The sequence below is a fragment of the Amia ocellicauda genome, chromosome 20 (assembly GCF_036373705.1).
Source record: "Amia ocellicauda isolate fAmiCal2 chromosome 20, fAmiCal2.hap1, whole genome shotgun sequence".
NCBI lineage: Eukaryota > Metazoa > Chordata > Actinopteri > Amiiformes > Amiidae > Amia > Amia ocellicauda.
This window is the reverse complement of record NC_089869.1, coordinates 16,991,251-17,010,209: the sequence shown is the minus strand read 5'-3', so window position 1 is coordinate 17,010,209 and position 18,959 is coordinate 16,991,251. Positions and strand designations below refer to the sequence as shown.

The 18,959-nt window shown below is 36.4% G+C and overlaps 2 protein-coding genes across 6 annotated transcripts; one reads left to right on the top strand and one right to left on the bottom strand.

Moving 5' to 3' along the window:
• Positions 1 to 4,325: 4,325 nt before the first annotated feature.
• anapc16 (anaphase promoting complex subunit 16) lies at positions 4,326 to 11,122 on the bottom strand. 5 transcript variants are annotated; one of them, XM_066693859.1, is made up of 5 exons: positions 9,865 to 10,166; positions 9,607 to 9,694; positions 7,782 to 7,938; positions 6,171 to 6,245; positions 4,665 to 5,275 (listed from the first exon to the last, which is right to left on the bottom strand). In XM_066693859.1, the coding sequence occupies exons 3-5, from the start codon at positions 7,921 to 7,923 to the stop codon at positions 5,166 to 5,168; spliced, it is 327 nt and encodes a 108-aa protein (XP_066549956.1). In that variant the 5' UTR covers positions 7,924 to 7,938; positions 9,607 to 9,694; positions 9,865 to 10,166; the 3' UTR covers positions 4,665 to 5,165. The 5 variants fall into 5 exon arrangements, with proteins under 5 accessions (XP_066549954.1, XP_066549956.1, XP_066549957.1 ...); XM_066693857.1 differs by lacking the exons at positions 9,607 to 9,694; positions 9,865 to 10,166 and adding an exon at positions 11,105 to 11,122 and having other exon boundaries at positions 4,326 to 5,275; XM_066693860.1 differs by lacking the exon at positions 9,607 to 9,694 and having other exon boundaries at positions 9,865 to 10,167.
• A 31-nt stretch (positions 11,123 to 11,153) lies between these two features.
• On the top strand, positions 11,154 to 17,694 carry ascc1 (activating signal cointegrator 1 complex subunit 1). Its single transcript, XM_066693856.1, has 9 exons — positions 11,154 to 11,285; positions 11,803 to 11,902; positions 12,320 to 12,417; positions 13,032 to 13,210; positions 13,362 to 13,495; positions 13,800 to 13,919; positions 14,118 to 14,242; positions 15,669 to 15,748; positions 17,283 to 17,694. The coding sequence occupies exons 1-9, from the start codon at positions 11,165 to 11,167 to the stop codon at positions 17,397 to 17,399; spliced, it is 1,074 nt and encodes a 357-aa protein (XP_066549953.1). The 5' UTR covers positions 11,154 to 11,164; the 3' UTR covers positions 17,400 to 17,694.
• Positions 17,695 to 18,959: the final 1,265 nt, after the last annotated feature.

Below are 18,959 nucleotides of genomic sequence, written 5' to 3'. Positions count from 1 at the left end.
GTCCGGGCTCAAACAAAGCTGGTTAAATAGCTCTGCGCCAGGCTCTGTCTGCGCACGCCCCGGCCGCCTCCCAGCCAATCAGACGCCAGCGCACCCATCACGCCTCAGCCAATCAGGCTCCAGCTCACGTCCCCAACGTTCGATCCTGCCTGGTAACATTGTGTCGCCTGGGGGGTGGTGGGGCCCGCACGTCTCCGCTGCCTGTTGATAAAAACAACACATTTGGGGGGTTAGACCTGCATTCATACCCGAGGTTTAACTTCAAGTCAAAAGGCACAGGAGAAGCCATCCTTATTTTAAGCAATGGGCTCATAAACTTATGCCATTGCCAAACATTTGAAGTCGGATTCGAAAATAATAACTACACACTGTTTATCAGTATTGGAGAATGGATTCATATATAGTCACGTTAAGCAATGCAAAAACCGTTTTTTGTTTAAACTTAAAACATTGCACAAGTTGCATCTTAATCATGTAAGATGTATCTGTATTGCATGTTAAGGAACTTACAGTATGAATCTTATTACACTGCGAATCAAAGAATAGACATAGTATGAACGTACTACAGTGCTATTACAGTGAACTTCATTTAAACCGTTTCAATAAAACCCTGCAGTTTGGATAGTGGTGGAGGATAGTATAAACACACATCAATTGTTTGACCATTGCAATGGATGTTTTAATTTAAAAGTTACATTTAGCTACCTGTAAACATTTTCTGTAGAGCAAAAAGTATTTGTAAAAATATGGATGGGGCAGTTCATTATGATCACATATGTGCCATGCATTGTACTCGCTGTACTGGCGAAGGACTTTAAGCATGAAAAAACATCTTTCTAAATGGAAGTGATCGCCGGCGTTAGTTAGTCTTTGTGAAACGACGGACAGTTTCTTTCGCAGGGCCCCACGGACAAAAGAACAACAGGGAGCGCTGGGTCCTACCGCCCGTCCGATTCAAGTACCGCTTTCAAACCGAGGCCTCTTTGGTTTAATCATTATACTGTGTGCCGTTTCATTTCCCAAACCCACTTCACGCCCAGCCTGCGATGGAGAGGGTAATCGTTAACTGTGAAAGCCAACGTCACAAGCAAGTGTGATCTTGTAACTCGGGTGAACATAGACTAGTTGTGTTGATACATTATTTTACTCAATTATTGTACCAAATGCTTCTGTATATGACTGCATTGTACAGTATTATAATGATGCTTATTATTGTTAATATGAATAATCTTTAATTAAAAAAAAAACAGTTTGCACTGCAGAGAGGCAGGGTCAGGCTGAGGCGAGTGACTTGAGTTATGTTCATATGATGCAATATTACATAACATATAACATAGCATACCACTCTGTAGTCACACATTCATTGCTTCACTTTCATAATGCCTGTGCTTTATTCGTATATATATATATATATATATATATATATATATATATATATATATATATATATATATATATGATCAAATAAACGTGTAGTGGAATCTAGTATATGTATAATTGATTGCTGGTCACATCCAAGAGTATGTTCTTTTCACGGCTTTAAGCAGGGAGTTATGTTGTGATGTTTTTATTCAGTTTGCACAAATGATAAGGACTTGGCACTGGGAGTTCTTGTTTGCTTCCTTTCATAAAGGTGTGTCCCTTGGTTAAGAAAACTAACCTAGACATAGTCAGTGTGTGGCTTGTTTTTCTCTTCAGCCTCTGTGAATCCCAACCCTTATAGAAATAAAACTGCATTTTACTTTTTTTTTAAAGCATTTCCTTCATATTTTACTAGTTGTTGATAATAAACAAATAATAAATAATGCAAATTACCTAACCTCAAGTCTACATATACATAAGTCTATATATATATATATATATATATATATATATATATATATATATATATATATATATAGGGATATTATGACTATAATGCTGATTACGAGATGAGAAGGATTATTTGAGTTGTATCTATGCTTGTATGACCCAGGGCTCCCCAGCAGTACATTTCTGTAGTGTGTGTGACAGTGAGGGGGAAACAGTTCTGGCTTAATTTATCCCAAACCACAAACAAGCAGACAGGCTTTAAGTAGAAAGCCCTTTCTCAGAGAAATTGCAAGCTGTACAACAAATCTGTTATTTTTCAGAATTATGCATTTTAATTTCTAAATTCACAAGTGCATTTAAACTTAAAAACAAATAAGGTAATAAGATATTGAGGACAAAAACTACAGTTTGATTCTGTACAACAGAATAAAATGCATACCTCTAACAGAAATGCATAACTTGCATGATTAATGTATGTATACAAAGTTATTTACTTACTAATCATATCAATCAACTATTATTATACTGTATTTTCAGTTATCTTTATACATTTGCATCGAAGTATTGCATGCTGGGCCGTTTGGGAAGCCTGCCAGTTTTCACAGATGTATTGTGGCTCGGGTCTGCAGAACAGTGTGTACTGTACTGTGCTGTGCTATAGGAGGAGCGTGTAAACCAAGACCAAAATAAAATCAACTGTTCTTACTTGTTTTCACATACATTGCACTGCAGTCACATTCTTACACTTTGAAATCGCAGGACATACAATAACGTGAATGTTTCTGCTAGGCATTTATAAAAAGAATACACACTTATTTTATTGTTAGGAAAACGTATAAAATCGTTAATTCGATAAAGAGCTCGAAAACATTGTTCGTCGGCTTTAGGACCCAGAGGCGCTGCAGTCCGGGGTGCTGTCCTTTTATGGAGGGATCGTTCTCACACAGAAGACTGAAGACCAGATGGAACAGGACGTTCTGTCCAGATCTCCGAGCCCCTCAGCCAGCGCTGTTTACCTTCATTTATATAGAGAGAAAAATACGTTAGAATGAGTAAACTAGTAAAACATGTTTTCGTTTACTATTCATATCTTATGTGAATACATAAAGTCGTTTTTATCTGTTTCTTAAAATCTCACACTTAATGTGACACAAAAATACAGATGCAGCTGCATCTTTCGGAACTAACTTCTGTGCAATTCTATTTTATTTCTTCTGTAAATAAAATGTTCTACTAATAATGTTATTTAAATGCTATGGATTTTTTTGTTTTAGGTTTAGAACTGCAGAAGCTAATTTGTTGTAAATAAGGCTTAGGGCATTATATAATGTAAAAAACAAATAAGTGCAGTGAATCGAGAGGGCTCTTCCCCCCTCTCTCTGCAGCCCCCCTTTGTGTTCATTCTCTTGTTTCAGATCCATGTTGCAGTTAGTTAGAAGCAGCTGTGAAGACATGAGGGGGTTGGTAGTGCAATTTGCAGCATGAGAATAACAGAGAGACAGTACAGCTGTGTGGAAAACATGCCATTCCTGCAGAAGAAATCATTGAGCCAGCATTTATACATTGTTTTCATAAGAGCACCCAACTTTCTGCACCAAAAGGAGCTTGCCCAACAATGAACAGTACTCGAAATATAACTTTTGCATATATATATATATTTTAATGTAATCATAAAGGGACTTTTTTATTAAAGAAAATGTATTCAAAACAAAGGACAAGGATAAGGTAACAAAACTCAATCTGATAATTTTTCAATAAAACACCAGTCCCCTAATAACCCATGTAAGTTTTTAGTGTAGATTAAGTGTACTTCACCCCTCCCTCCTCTCGTTAAAACTAATAACTGATTAAACTGGAGTTTTGGTTTACCTTAATAATAATAATCAGTATTTTAATACGTTTACATTTCTTATTACAATATCTTTTAACAGCAAAGGGAGTAAGAAATATTGCTGTTAAATACAGTATTAAAATATGTAGAGTAAAAAGATTCAGGAAAACAATACAAAATAAACCAAGATGTAACCTGGCTCAGACAAAAACAAAATATTTAAACTGAATTAAGAAACCATATTAGGTGAAAAAAAAGGCAGAACAAAACAACTGACTAACATGCATCTGTGCAAGTCAACCATTTTATTTTCAGTACTTCACAGGCATAGGCTGATTTGCTTTAAAAAATCTAAATGTAGTATCTATAAGTAAGTTAAGTAAAAGAAATGCATATTGTATTTTTGCAGGAATTGTACAGCCGAATTATATGATTTCAGGATGATAAAAACAAGAACCCTGTCTTGTACTGTGTGAGAGAGACTACCTGTGGATTCAAGGGGGCTATAAAACATCAAGGATAGCTTTGTATACAGTTTATGACATTCACAATAGTTTACCCTGAAGTCTTAGGAGGTCACCTCGAAGGCACTGAGATTAAAGTCTGTGCACTGGAGAAATAATCAGAGTTACACTTTGGTGAAATGATTGTCTTTGTGTAAGAGAAACAGTGACAAAAGACATAACCATACAAAAGCGTTTTTTAATGTGATCCACTGTCTGAGAACAATGCTGAGTGAATGATCCCTTATCTAATAAATGTAAAGAGATTGTGATATAAAAGAAAAATATGTTTCACTTAATTCTTACTATGATACTTGTTTTGGTCAAACCTTATGATAAAAAGGGGATAGAAATGCAAAGACTAATCTGGGCCTAAAATCCAACAAATTTAAGATGGGACCCCAGCTACCAGAGGTTGGTTAAGGTTTCAATGACATTATCCCTCTAGATTAAACTTACTGTTGCAAGAGCCAAGATCACACAATCTGCATCTCACTATTACACACTTCCCACTCTGAGACAGTTAAATGAGTGTGTTTTAATGGAGGTCACAAAGTTTTACTTGGAAATTACCTGTGTAAACACCTGTGAATGGCAGGACTGGGCTATTAAAACACAGCTGTCCCTACAGTGCTCAACAACAGACATTTCCTCTAAAAAAACAACATCAGCCTAAATTATCTGTAGATGGATATTTTAATACATTATTATTTTGAAAAACACTTGGATGATAAATGATGTCAGTCAACAGAGGTTTTAAAATCCTGAGATGTTAAAACCAAAAATAAACAGGATTGAATATTTCAATATATGATATCAAAATTTACTTTATTTATTATGTTTTAATCTTAAATAAATTAAAAAGTTGTTTTGTTGGGAGTTTCAATAAAGAAAAAAAAGTCTTTCAGGTCTTTACTGTTGAATACTTTTTCAAGATTTCCAAATGCTTCACAGATGCTTCCCCTGATTCTTCAACAGTCCCCACGTGATGGCTTTTCAGTTTCATCTGAGTTCGGTTCTTATGAAGGAGTAAAACCCAGAAGCTGTTCAATTGGTTTGTACCTCCACTCATCAGCTTCAAGCTCTTCCACCAAGCTCGCCAGCTTCTCCATACGAGACACTTGTTGATCTAGAAGACAAAGAGATGGTTATCTTAGTGTGGAAACTCCTCTACAACTTAAGCAAATGAGATGTGGAGCCAGAAAGCTACTTCAATAGATAGCCTACATGGTTTGTGGTGTTGTTTCTTTATTGAGATTTTAAATATTTGACCAGTGCTGAAACAATAAAACATTAGATTACATCAAAAGAAAAAAGAAACTCCTTAGGTTTAATTAAAAATGCTTTTTTAATGTTTCATTAGCTTGTAAACATAAGGTAATTAAACTCTCGTATTTACTTGCAAATCTAAAATTAAAACTAATTACCAAAAATGTAATTAGACTTCAGCCTTATAATGTAATGCAAATATCTCAAGTATAATAACATGCTTCATTAAAATACTTTTCCACTACTTTTATTTAAGGTCTATTTCTGTGCATAGCCAGTCTAGTAATAAACAAAGTTGTTCCAGAAATAGTTGGCTGACAGCAGCTCAAGCAGTGAAATAACACAGCCGCATCCAGCGAAGGCAATTTCACATTTGGGCAGCCCGAGAGCACACTCCCCTCCCCACGGGGCTCTTTTTTCTTTGTGCTCGGGTTATTTTCCTTTGATAGAGCAGACTCTGATTGCATACCCTGTTGTGTACTGCATATCAATCATGCTTTTAGAATAAATCTGAGACCAGCCTTAATGATAACTGCATGTTTATTTCACTTAATGTACTTGGGAAGATGTGTGTTTGTGTATACTTTCTTCCCTTTACAACCTTTGTGAAATACACAGTATGATTTAGGCAGCTAAAAAAACCCACACACAAAATATTTTGATTTAGATATATATATAAAAATAGGAATGACTGAAAAACCATATCCCTACATTTGTATTAATTTTAAACAAACTAGATAGTGATCACTACTTACCATGTTTTACTTGCTTCAGTGTTGATGCAACTTGGTAGCTGAATACAGACTCGCACAAGAATCGATCTGAACCATCTGAAACACACGAGGTCAAACCATTTTATGCAATACATTTTCCTGTGGATCATCATGACCTTGTGAAAAACATTTCATAAACTCGGCATACTGTACTGACGTTGTCAAAGAAAATAAAAATATAAGAAAAGATAAATAACGTCTTTGAAAAAGTTCAGACTGATGGTTTGGGTTACTGGAGCTCCTATAGGAAGATGGATTGATGCTCCTGTATAGGCCATAAACATGACTTTTTGCATTTCTACAAAATGTATTTGCTGAGGGCTTTTTAAAAAAACTGTTGAAAACAAATGGCACTATCCCCTTCTGAGGAGAAGTCTTTAATAGTTAACTAAATAAATTTTAGGTCGGCTTTGGTCCAACTGTAGCGTTTACACTGCCCTGGGTTGGCACAGATCCGTCCTAAAAGCGGCCAGTGTATACACAGTATATATATCATGTTTTTCTTTGTCATTATTCAATGCTGGTAAAAACCTCTGGGATGCAATTGCCAATTGTTCGCTTCAAATAAACAACTATAGGACGCGTTAGTCCACAGAGAACCTGATGCAGCTCTTGCTAATGATGAACAGGTAGTGTGCAGTCATGAATTCTAGGTATCTCTCTGTATATTAACCGTCCAAGGTAAGACCATTTGCTCGAGGGTAGGCAGTGCAGAAATGTATCATAATAATCATGCATACACAGAAACAAGTATAAAATTATAGTGGCTCAGCTCAGCGATCATCCACTTTGCCTTGAACTCCATCTAATTCTTACTGCTGAAAAACAGCTGTTTCCCAACACAAAGGGAATTAAACATTAATTAGAGTTCAGGAAGCAATTAAAAAAATCAGGCAAAGGCTGTCAGCCAAGCGGGCTTGGGGATGTCAAAACACAGCTTTTCTTATGCTCCAGATCTGTGCTGCACTGGGCTGCAGGAGTTCACAATCTGCAGGGGGGAAATCCACGGCTCTGCCCACAGCAGCCCTTGTGACCCAGGGTGAGAGATGCAATGTTAATCTTGCAAATTACACAAATATAAAATTCTAAAAATCTATGATAAGAGAAGGAATGGTTACTAAATGACACAATATTAAAAAACTTAAAAAAAAGCATTAATTGCTAATAATTACAAACTCTAATCCTCAGTGGCCTCCAGGTACTTTTTGTCTGTGCCATAAATGTCTTCACTGAGCAAACTGAACCGTTATCCATAGCTTAAACAGTAACTTATTTAATTATGCCTATAAACTTCAGAGACTAATAGAACTGGGGTCCACTGATGTGCAACATTTATAACAGGCCATAACACAGAAGACCTGGGTTTACATTTTGTAGTTGCTCAACCTTTAACTGTAAGAATTTACTCAGATTTCACCATGTTTTTTACCATACTTTTAACATATTTGCCCCATGATTTTACCACATTTGTAATTTTTTAAAAATGTGAATCATAAAAACCTACTAATATATCTGTCCATTTACACATATTTTATACCTTCATAGGTGGTTGAAATGGCTGCATGTACACTGAGTATAAAGATTATAACTGACCTTCCATCATTTCCCCAGCCCCTTTGGGGTAGGTGTACAGGACTTTTCGGGGAGGGATCAGTTCTGAAGCACTAAACCCAGACCCAGTAACCGAGCTGCCACTGACTCCCCCGGCTGATGATGATGACGAGGAGGCTGCCATTTTATCACAGTGATCCTGCACAATCAAACAAAAGAGCATGCCACACCTCCACATTAAACAAGTACTAGACATGGTTGGCAGAATACACACCACTAATAGAAAACTAGCCAGTTGCACTCACATTATTAACTACAGATTGTGCACTTGTAAGCACCTAGGCTGTGAACCTGTAAAATTGCAATGGAACTGAAGCAGTAGGATTTTAAAAGATTGAATCAACTACTTATATTGCAAAGATTCAGGAACTCGTGGTCAATAAAACCTTAACTAAACAGCAGTTTAAAATCTCATGAGTCACTGCTTACAGACAAGTAATTTTCCACTGTTGTCTACAGCAATTCAGAAGCATACAAGAAGGTTAGTGTAAAAATGGTACAATTTCACCTAGAATGCTCTCTCAAGTAAGCTGAAATACCCAATTCTGTGCACTACTGCACATTTAAATACAAAAATGGGCCAGATTTCAAGGTTTAACACTACTGCAAATGAATCCGCCAAACACACAGCAAAGCAGATGAGACTCATACAAAAATGTTTTTCTAGATACATTAGCCTGAATGAATTGCAGCACATACTGGTAAATCACATCACATCAATAAAATAGAAAAACTTGAAAAATGCATTAAGTATGAATTATCTTTATGCATCTGACTACACACATACACAAGGAAATTGACATGTTTGGAAACTCATTCAATTGCATCTGCACAACATTGCGCTCCACGGCATGGACCTGAATTGCTTCAATTAAATGTATTACTTTTTGCAACAACAAAAAGCGTTTAATTGTTCATAAGATGTCGATTACCACTAAATGGCTACAGTTGCCCTTGTCGATTTCTGTTTAAAAAACAAGCAGACAATGACGATTTAAAGCGTCATTTATATAACGATGAAGGTGAGCTAACCTTTGCTGAATGCCTCGTTTAGTGAAAAACAACCCTGTTCATTCAAATGTCCTTGATACAGTTCAGTTATGTCATGTTTGTTATGAATTGCCCGTCAAAACGTTTACGCCCCGCACTTCAGTCAGATGAAGCAGACAAGATTGAATCAGAAATCTCTGAAATGTATAATGAATGGTTTATTTCAGAATATAGTCACCGAGTAACATGTATTGTAGCAAGGATGTAATATACTTTCGACTCAAACGGATTGCCATGGCTTAGTTTACTATATCACGACTGTACACTTTCAGTATATAGTGTTGCTATCCCTTACACTTACAGACACAAATAATGAAGAGACAGTCTGCAGGTGTATAATTTATAAACTTCAGGCACATAGCGATGTCGACAGTGATACAATGTATTTTGTTATTCCGCTCAGTGAACTTTTTAACTGATCTGAATCTGATGAGCGTGTTTTGTTGTATTATGACGTATTTATATTTCTTTGTATGATTGACAGACGTTCTCCGAGTTTGCCAAATTACATTACAACTCGAAAACAAACTGTCCCTTTCAGCTGTCAAAAGACAAAAATAATGTATAATGTATTTGCTTTGCGGTCAAACCTTTCAAAATGTAGCAAATCAAACTATTTTAAGCGACAGACTGATTATTGAAATGATACATACTTGCTCAATGTAGCAATTTTAAATCTATTAAAATAATCCAGCATATTTTAACAATTGCTTTATAGAAAAGACGTTGATGCAAAAAAAAAAAAACTACTGTTTACCTCTTGTTTTCAAGACCTTTCCACCGAGTGTAATCAAACTGCTTTGCGGCTGAGCCACAGGCAACATCTTTACGACAGGGCTCTAATGCTTTTTTCCCGGAAGAAAGGAAACAAGTATGAACCTCAGCAATTGTTGTGAAAACTTAACCAAGTAATTACAAATGCATTTTAGCTTCTAACTATTTGTTAATGGATGTCTATTTTTTATGTTGCCTAGAGTCACCATCGTTCTCGTTGTTACAGTTGTCAAATGTCTACCTCGTTCTAGAATGGTCGCGTTCTTGCAGCGCAGATTTCCGCAGTTCTGCGCAGCTCTGCAGAATCACACCGCTCCCATTGGTGGAGCTGCGCAGATCCTCCCAGACCTGCGTGAATCTGCGCTACGCTAGATCTGTCACGTTTCTTTCTCAGGTTTTCATAGCGCTCGCATAGTGACTCATCCACAGTGTAAGGAAGCCAGTTTACTACTCATTCAAAAACCACGCATTTCCCAATCAGTCAGATGATTAACCACACAGAGCTGCAGACCACATCACGTCTTCCACAGGCCACGTTCCAGTCAAAACTAGTTATAGCCTACAGTCTTTTTGAATGAGTTTCTTTTTATACTAAAAGAGTGATGCAATTTTAGGTGCACTTGCATGGACTGTTTCATCATTATCATATTAAACTTTAAAGGACGTGCACACACACACACAAACATTACAATTAATTACATTTGAGAGAATTGCTAAAATTCTGTTTTACAATAGTAGAATATTAAAAAATTAAAAGCTTGCTGAAGTGCCAGTAAACCAGATCAATTAGTTTGGCGAGTCCAGTCCAGTACAGAAACGACACTGTCCCAATTAGCTCCAGAAGACATTCACCCATGCATATATCTATTGGTAAATGCACTTTCAATACATTAGGTATTAAAAAGTATAGACAGTAAATGTCTAATTAGATATGAACGTGGGTGAATGTCTTCTGCCGCACACTTGGAGCAGTGTAGCTATTTAATTATATTCATGATAAAGTAATAATTACATTAATAGTATAAAGAATATAATAAAATAGCTACATATAGCATATAATCCTATGCATAATACTAGCTAATAATGCGGAAACATTTGTGTTGACGGAACTTTAGTTCGAACAATTGTTTCCGCGTCGGATGTTTTTGCTGCGGTACTTAGCGTGACGAATTAGTACTTCGTTACTTTGTACATGTTTTATTTATTTAGTTAGTTATTTTTTTTAACGAATCAATTACATTTTTAGATTAATACAAACACAATGTATTTTCGATAGACAATGATTTTCCTAATGACAATGACACTACTTCCCATGAAAAGCTCTTAAAAGGACAACGCCAGTACTTCATAGATAATTAAACTTAGGAAAAAAAGCTTGCGATATGTTTATTGCCATCGCCGTTCAACATTATACTATTGTGTTATAAGATAGCGTGGATAAGCAATTTAGTCACAATTGTATAAATAAAACAATCGTTTACCATTGTCACGTAAACTTATTGCCAAATTTCATAGATCTTGTCCAATTCCACAGCTTTAAAATGGAAGTTTTACGACCAGCCCTGATTAATATCAATGGGAGGATTTACAGGAAAAATACTACCAAAGATCAGACTTATCAATACGAAGATGACGACGAAGAGGAGGACTTTTCATACTCAGGTATGATCAGGAAAATGTCGACCCAAGGTATACTGAATGGAGCATTTAAAAAACATGAAAATGTGTGAATAATTTAAAATATTCCTAAAGGAGGATATTCCAAATAATAATCTCTATTCATTCTTTGTGTCCACTGAGTGAACCTTATCCTGAAATAGTATAATGCATATTCACTGGACATGTATATTTAATATTAATGTTAGCTCATTGTACTATGTATGCCTATTGTATTTTGTACTGATTGTATTACTGCACTTTTGTAATGTTTTACAATGTTTCTTGTGTAAGCTGTAAGTAAGAAATAAATAGTAATATAGAATACATATCTAGCATACATAGCATTGAGAATCCATATGATCTTTCCTAGTATAATCTCACTGTCTTAATTGTACTTTATCATAATTATTATTTTGGACCAGTATAGTTAAACGTGTAATATGTCTATGCTGTTCTCCTTTGATGTGGTATTAAGTTTTTTTTTTTTTTTCCTTGAAATTCAATCTTCTCTCTTTGACAGCCAGTGCAGAATGTGCAGATGAACCCTGTGATGCAATCCCTATGGAACAAACTGAAAAGGGATACCGTTACGCCATAGATGTCCCCAGCGTCCTTTATAAGTTGGTCCATTTTTATTAAAACTTCTAAAATGTATCGCTGATATTATGTTTTGTAGAGTCCATAGACTATACTATCATATTTTTTTATATCAATGCGTTCTGAAGAAAAATATGTACCTGTTTTACCTGCCATATGTTCTTTGTGTGAGATGATCTGGATTATGATGTTTATTAAAAAGTAATGACTGGTAAATTGCATATGTATGCTGGTATAAATGTGGACATATTCATTAGGTACCCTTTTAATATATTGCTGTTCCATTACTCATCCTAATTCTGTGGAGTTCTGAAGAACAAGGAAGACACTATTCATTTACCTAATTGGTAAAGGCAGGTTTCACTGATTTCACATACAGAGCCTGAAAAAAGCACTGTTTTGAACAATGGAGATAGATTTTAATGCTGTGATTTTCAAAGATACATCATAGGTAAAAAAGGAGAGACCAGGAAACGACTGGAGTCTGAAACAAAAACCTCAATCAACATCCCCAAACAGGGAGTGGAGGGACAAATTGGTGAGTCTGATGTAATGAATGCACTGCATGCTGAAATCAGAATACAACAGAAGAAAGGACTGTGTGACTTCATTTGTTTGCACAGTGAAGCCAATCTGACCTGCTTGATTAACTAAAATAGTCCTAGATTCTTGGGAAACGGTGGCACCTGCTTGTGCTTTGTTTTTGGAGAATTAAAATGGCTCATTTAAATAATGGTGAGGTATTCTTACTGATGTAACATATGAATGACTAATGGGTGGTGTTGTTAGCTTGTAGAGAAAGCAAAATGCTTGCAAGGTACATAAAGTGCTCACCTCCTGTTACTGGTTACTCAAAAAAGACAAACAGAAAACCCTGCTGTAATTCATTTAGGATGTCTTACTTTTGCTAAAGGCTGACGTGGAATTAATAAAATGTGAAAGAAACTGGGAAGTACTGTCTTTTTCATCTTAAATTTTAAGGTCCTGACTTCTACAAATATGTTAATTCATCATTGCTAATTAGAGGGTGTTTTTTTCTGGTAGGGCGCTGTTCTCAACCTCTGTCTTATAAAAGCAGTTGATTGTTCTGAGTAGTAATTTTCTTGTATTAAGTTTCGATGCTTCTTATGTCTCCTTGCCTTGTGTGTTCAGTGATCACCGGTCAGCAACGCGCTGCAGTGACCTCGGCCCTCACCCGTGTTGAGCTCCTCATCGAGAGCTTTCGCAGGAAGCAGCCTTTCACCCACTTCCTGTCATTTGCTCTGAACGACTCAGAAATCCAGGATCACTTTCTGAAATTTAAAGAGGGGGTCTTGGGGCAGTGTGCCCAGGTAGGTGTACTTCTGTGAACAATGAATGTGTTTGATTGGGTGTTTTGCCAATACAGTACATTTTAAATGCCTTTGTTAAGAGACAAAAAGATGCCCCTAGGCAGGTGTACAGGATATTCATGCTTGTTTGTCATTAATATGTATTTTTGAGGACTCTGGCATAGAAAGCAGCATCTTTCAGAACCCAGCCAAGCTCCATCTGACCATCGGCACCCTGGCTCTGCTTAATGACATGGAAGTGACCAGAGCGTGTGAATTGTTACAGCAGTGCCAGGGCTTTATCAAGTAGGTGTCAATCTGCTTAGCTGATAGTGGTGGTGGTCCTGTACTTTTCTTTTTCTTTTATATAGCCTTTGTCCCTGTTGGCACACTTCAAAGGCACACATGAGGTGACTCAGCACATGTGCTTCAATCATGTGTGTACAAACACATCACGTCACTCTTGGAAATTTGAAGTTCATGTTTTTGAAGACGGCAGGAAATGAACAAGGAAACAGGACACCTTAATATTCACATTTGTTCTTCTGTGTAGTGTTATTGATTTCCTTAGTATTTAAACCCATTCATGATTGTGTTGCTTGTTTTTCAGGGATATCACTGGAGGAAAACCCCTTCCTTTAGAGGTAGTAGGGATTGAGTACATGAATGATGATCCTTCTATGGTAGATGTTCTCTACGCCAAAGTCCAACCAAAAGACAGATCAGACAAGTATGTGTCTTGGTTTTATAGCTAAGTTGTATTTTGTATTACCTGTGTTTTTTCTGAATGTGTCTAGTGCACCAATCGGTGTTTTGTAATGTGGACAATATAACTTAATATGGAATTTGAAAAGGCAGGGGTATATGATATCCCCGTGCCGGATGCCATGGTTTTCTTTGACTGAAATATGATGTATTTGTTTTGCAGATTGCAAGTCATTGCAGATAAGTTAGTGGAGCATTTTGTTGCATCAGGGCTGATGACTAAAGAATGGGACAGAGTCAAGCTTCACGCCACTGTCATGAACACACTGTTTCGAAAAGACCCCTCTGGTAAAGTATTTCAGAATCGATAAGTCTTCCATATTGGAATTTACATTCAAATAAAAAAAGGAACATTACTACATAATTTTAACACCTTTGATACGGTTTGTGCCAGATTTACAAATATGTGTAAGGTAGGATCCACATGTCAGTCAGAGCTGATGTTATCGGAGGTGATATTTTTGATGCACGTTTGCACTTTAGATTAAGAAAATTTAAAGAACTATAGCAGGCAAATAAAAATAAAGAAACAATAGTGAGTCCATGTCCCAACACTTTGTAAACAAAACTAAAATGATTAAGACATTGTTTAAAGAGGCTTGTTATTGTAGTTATGTTTAGTTTGTTTTATAGTTTGCTTACTCTTACTTGATTGGATGTTTTCAGTATTTTGGGCTTGTTACAAAGAGTTATTTAAAGCAGACATATATTTTGTTGTATGGGCTGTAAAACCAATCGCCAGACTGTATCCTTTCACTGATGAGCTCAGCATTGATTTACAGTAGGATTCCAGTTTACATAACAACAGGCAACTATAGTCAGACTCCTGTGGCGTCTGTTTGCCTGAGGCAGCCAGCCCCACCCACACATATAGAGCGGCTAAGGGGCCTCCTGCAATATCTTCAGTTGGAAAACATCATTGACTCAGGCTTGCATTCACTCTTTTGTTACTCACAAATTCTGACTTCCAAATCCTGTTTTTACCAGTTTGATCTTGAATTTATGTCTACAGTCCTATAATACCTACTCATGTAATGCCACATTGTGACAACTTGCAATGTTTTATCACCTGTATTACCCAAGGAACTGTAAATCCTAAATACACAACTAATTATATTCATTAAATATATAATGTATGTAAATAAAAACAAAAATGGAGGCATATGCCTGCTGAAATTCTCTGAACTGAACAACAAGCGAAAACAGCATTTGTGAGAGCACTCCCCATTTGGCTCCAACTCTGTTTGTCACTCGAAGGGCAGCATGTTTTGAACAATGACAAACAATGAGCTCATTCAGTTGGAAATGGATCCAATCCAACCCTAAAATCTGCCATTCAGCTCCCCAACACAAGGTAACCCAAAGCTGTCTAGCAACTGAGTTACAAAGCAAGACCTGGTCCAAAATGAACTGTTTACTAAAGGATGAGCACTGTTTTCACTTAGTGTTTGTGTATGTCCCTTTGGCCTCTTTGTCACAAAATAGGTTGTTTGCTGCTCGCTAGATGTTCATGAGTGGAGAATAACACTGCCCTGTCCTCTTCCCAGTCTCAATCCCATCCCTTGTATCACGTAAAGCATTAGAAGCAATGGCACAAATGCATATGGGGTAAAAAAAAGATTTGACATTAGTTTTTATGTATATGATGATGACAATTCACAGAAGATAGCTTGAGCAATATTTAATTGTGCTATTTTTTATTTTTGTGCCGTAGCTGAGGACAAGGGAGGTCCGGTGCCAGGAAGGCAGAATGTAAGAGATCGGGAGTCATTTGATGCACAAAATGTATTGAAGGTCAGAGATAAATAACTGTTGTGTTTTCTTGTTTTAGAGATGACAGTGCAAATCCTGAACTACTTACACTTATGGTACAGCTCACTGAGAATAGTGTCAGTTTTGGATATTTTTGTTTGGTGGATGCCCCCTGCTGGACATTTGTCATTTATAGCTTTTAAACTAAGAAATAAACCACCACAATAAATATTAATTTGTAGCCCTTCTGGAACGTGTTTTATGTCCTTACAATCCTCTTTTCATCCTTTTTGGTTCTTATTTGAACTATTCTAAATGGACCTCTGTCCCAAAGGATCGAGTGCCATAGAAAAGGGGTGAAGAGAAATATTACTCCTCAAATACTTGTACGAATACACAGATAATCTCGATAAGTGAAAGATAATGACTCTGTGTTATGTATCGAAGAGGGTGTCTAGTTTTATAGAGAATTGTCCCAAACAGGACAAGTTTCTTTGGTTTGATTACTACATAAATAAATGCCTCCAAGTATGAATATATTAGTAAAGTTTACGAATATTTTAATAATAATAATAATAATAATAATAATAATCGGCAAAAACTGACAAGCACAGCAGGTATGTTTTATGTTTCCAATGTTTTGTTAACCCTGGTAATATTTATGTTATGCATGTAAATACAGGTAATATTAAAGTTATGGTTGTAGATACAGGTAATATTGATGTTATGGATGTAGATAGTGTTGTCTCTTGTGAGTTTCTTAAAGCCTGAAGCTTTGTTATACCACATTAAGGTTCAGAGAAACTGTTACTAGAGAGTCTGCATTGTGTTCAACATACATTAACCATAGAAACAGCATGTTTTGTGTGAAATGGCGTTGTGTCGTTTTCTTTAGCTGTGCCGTTGCCTTCTAAAGCAGTGCACAGCTCAACAACATAATACCCAATATGTGTGCTCTTGTCCAGTATATGTTTAAAACATATTTGAATGCCATCTATAAAATAAATCCAGGAAACAGGTATTTTCGTAAAGTAAGGTACTTTGTTTTTTGTTTTATTTTAAAGTATTTTTTCATCACACTCAAATGTTTTAGCTTCTAGCATGTTCTAACACTGTGGTTGTAGATTTTTTTATAATGTGAATTATTGTTGTACATGCTCATCCAAAGGTTTTTAACTAAAGTGTGTGTGTGTTTGTGTGTATATGTATTTAGTCCAGAATTGTTTCACTGTTCCTACTTCTGTGTATTGAAAATACATTTAATACTTTGTGTTTTCAGCACCTTTGTCATAGCTATTGGTTCAACTCTAACCTCTAAAAAATGTTTTTGTGAACTAATCTTGCACAAGGACTGATATCTTCGTAGTATATTTATCTGCTAGAAAAATTACTTTTTTACACAATAGGTTTTATAGCAGGTTTGCACTGAAGTATTTTCCAAAGCGTTTTGTTACATACGCTATGGCTAAGGTCATCATCAGATTGTCTTAAATAAAACAAATGTTGACTTTCCCATCTCAGACAATTCTAAAATGCAGCTGTAATTTTTTCTTTTTTTCCCCTCTTCACATTTCAGAAATTTGGAAATTATTACTTTGGAGAGTTTGATTTGAACTCTGTCCAGATCTCCCAGAGGTATTCCACAGACTGCACCGGTTACTACACCTCCTCTGGGTCCATCACCTTCTCGTGAAGGCGTCCTTGCTGCTGGCCTGCATTCTGACTGCGATTAGGGGCACCATGGGACAATCAGTGAGACATGCAAAGCATAGTGGTTGATGATGCACATTTTCTTGTGCTGGAACAATGTAGCAGGCTGAGGCCAGTCCCTCCGTCTGAAAGCTGTGTGCTGGAAGCTTTGTTTATAAGCCTGGCAGAGTCATTCTGACGAGAGAAACTAAACTGTTTTCAGTAGCTTCTTTCAACGTCTGTAAATCATTCGGATAATTTCAGTCATTTGCCATTAAAGAATCCTTTTGTTTCTGTGATGGTGATGTTGCATTTGTTTAATCAGTTTAAAACAGCAGAGGGCACCAGAGAGCACTTGATAAGAAACGGGGTGAAGGGAGTGAAATAGCAGAGGGAGGTAGAATGTGTAGCTGTCCTAGTGCGGTGTATACTTAAACAAAACCTGCTGTCTGAGCTGCGATGACGTTTGAACAGAGAGGATGACTTGAACAAATTGATTTTCTCTGCTGCCGTGTGTAAAAAGGCAGGATGTTTCACTGAGTGGTCCTGAAGAACTAAATTTGCAGATGAATGATCCACATAAAATTGGAATGGATGGCTTTTATACCTAGAGGAAAATGAAAATCTCTCTCGTTAGTGGATCTACAGTTTTCAAACTTTTCCCAAATATTAGCATCAAACCCCAGACCACACCTCTACAGGATCTTTAATATTGTTTTTATTAGATATTCCCCAAATAGGTATGCTTATAAAAATGTAATTATCAGAGGTTTGAAGATGATCTTATGAAACACAGAAAATCCTTGAGGCATAAGTTTGTTCTAAACCATTTAAATATTCAGATTGCTTGTGTTCCAAAATAAGATGGTTAATTAAATGTACTGAATATCCGAATCATACAGTATTTGGAACTAGAAGCTTATAAATATGAGGGCATTTTGTTTTTGTTCTAATATGAAGTCAGCAGTGATTTTATGTATGCAACATAGCTAGGGGCCTCTGGAGCTGTTGTGAGCAGGAGCTGTGTTATTAGGTAGGCTTTTGGAGACAAAGGCAGCCCATACTAATGTGCCACTCTGAGCCCCACAATAACACTGCAACCCTTGGACAAAAGCAAAGCTGACAATTTAAAACAGCACCAGCTTACAGTTTTGCAATCTTGATATCCATGTTGGAGGATTAGTGATTCAGGGTGCATGGTACTGCTCAGAACCATTCTTAGTGCATTGCTCTTGTTGTTTTTGTTTTCTCTTTGGTATTCAATTTATTTGCAGCACTTACATTTTTTAACAGCTTGTTGATTTGTATATTTGATGGGAGTGCAAGACTTAGGTGATGTTTTACTGCAATTAGCCCGATAAATCATTAAAAATATGAACTCCATTTGATATCTGCACTCATCCCTGTCATTACATTTAGTATCAAGCGTCGTCAAGGGAGAAAGTGGGGAAAGAAAGAAAAAAAACTGCTTCATTATGCTGCAGTCTTGGTAAACGCTCCGAGCATAGGCTAATTAATGCAGCGCATAGCTCGTAAAATTAGTTTTTTTTTCTCCTTCTTTTAA

What these genes read in the sequence shown, in the direction of transcription:
- anapc16 (XM_066693857.1), bottom strand. An exon ending in GGCTGGGGAAATGATGGAAG is followed by an intron (nt 6,246 to 7,781) that starts GTCAGTTATAAT and finishes CGTGTGTTTCAG; the next exon opens with ATGGTTCAGATCGATTCTTG. An exon ending in ACTGAAGCAAGTAAAACATG is followed by an intron (nt 5,276 to 6,170) that starts GTAAGTAGTGAT and finishes TTTGTCTTCTAG; the next exon opens with ATCAACAAGTGTCTCGTATG.
- ascc1 (XM_066693856.1), top strand. Translation starts at nt 11,165, where the DNA reads ATGGAAGTTTTACGACCAGCCCTGATTAATATCAATGGGAGGATTTAC. An exon ending in GTCCCCAGCGTCCTTTATAA is followed by an intron (nt 11,903 to 12,319) that starts GTTGGTCCATTT and finishes TGATTTTCAAAG; the next exon opens with ATACATCATAGGTAAAAAAG. An exon ending in CAGTGCCAGGGCTTTATCAA is followed by an intron (nt 13,496 to 13,799) that starts GTAGGTGTCAAT and finishes CTTGTTTTTCAG; the next exon opens with GGATATCACTGGAGGAAAAC.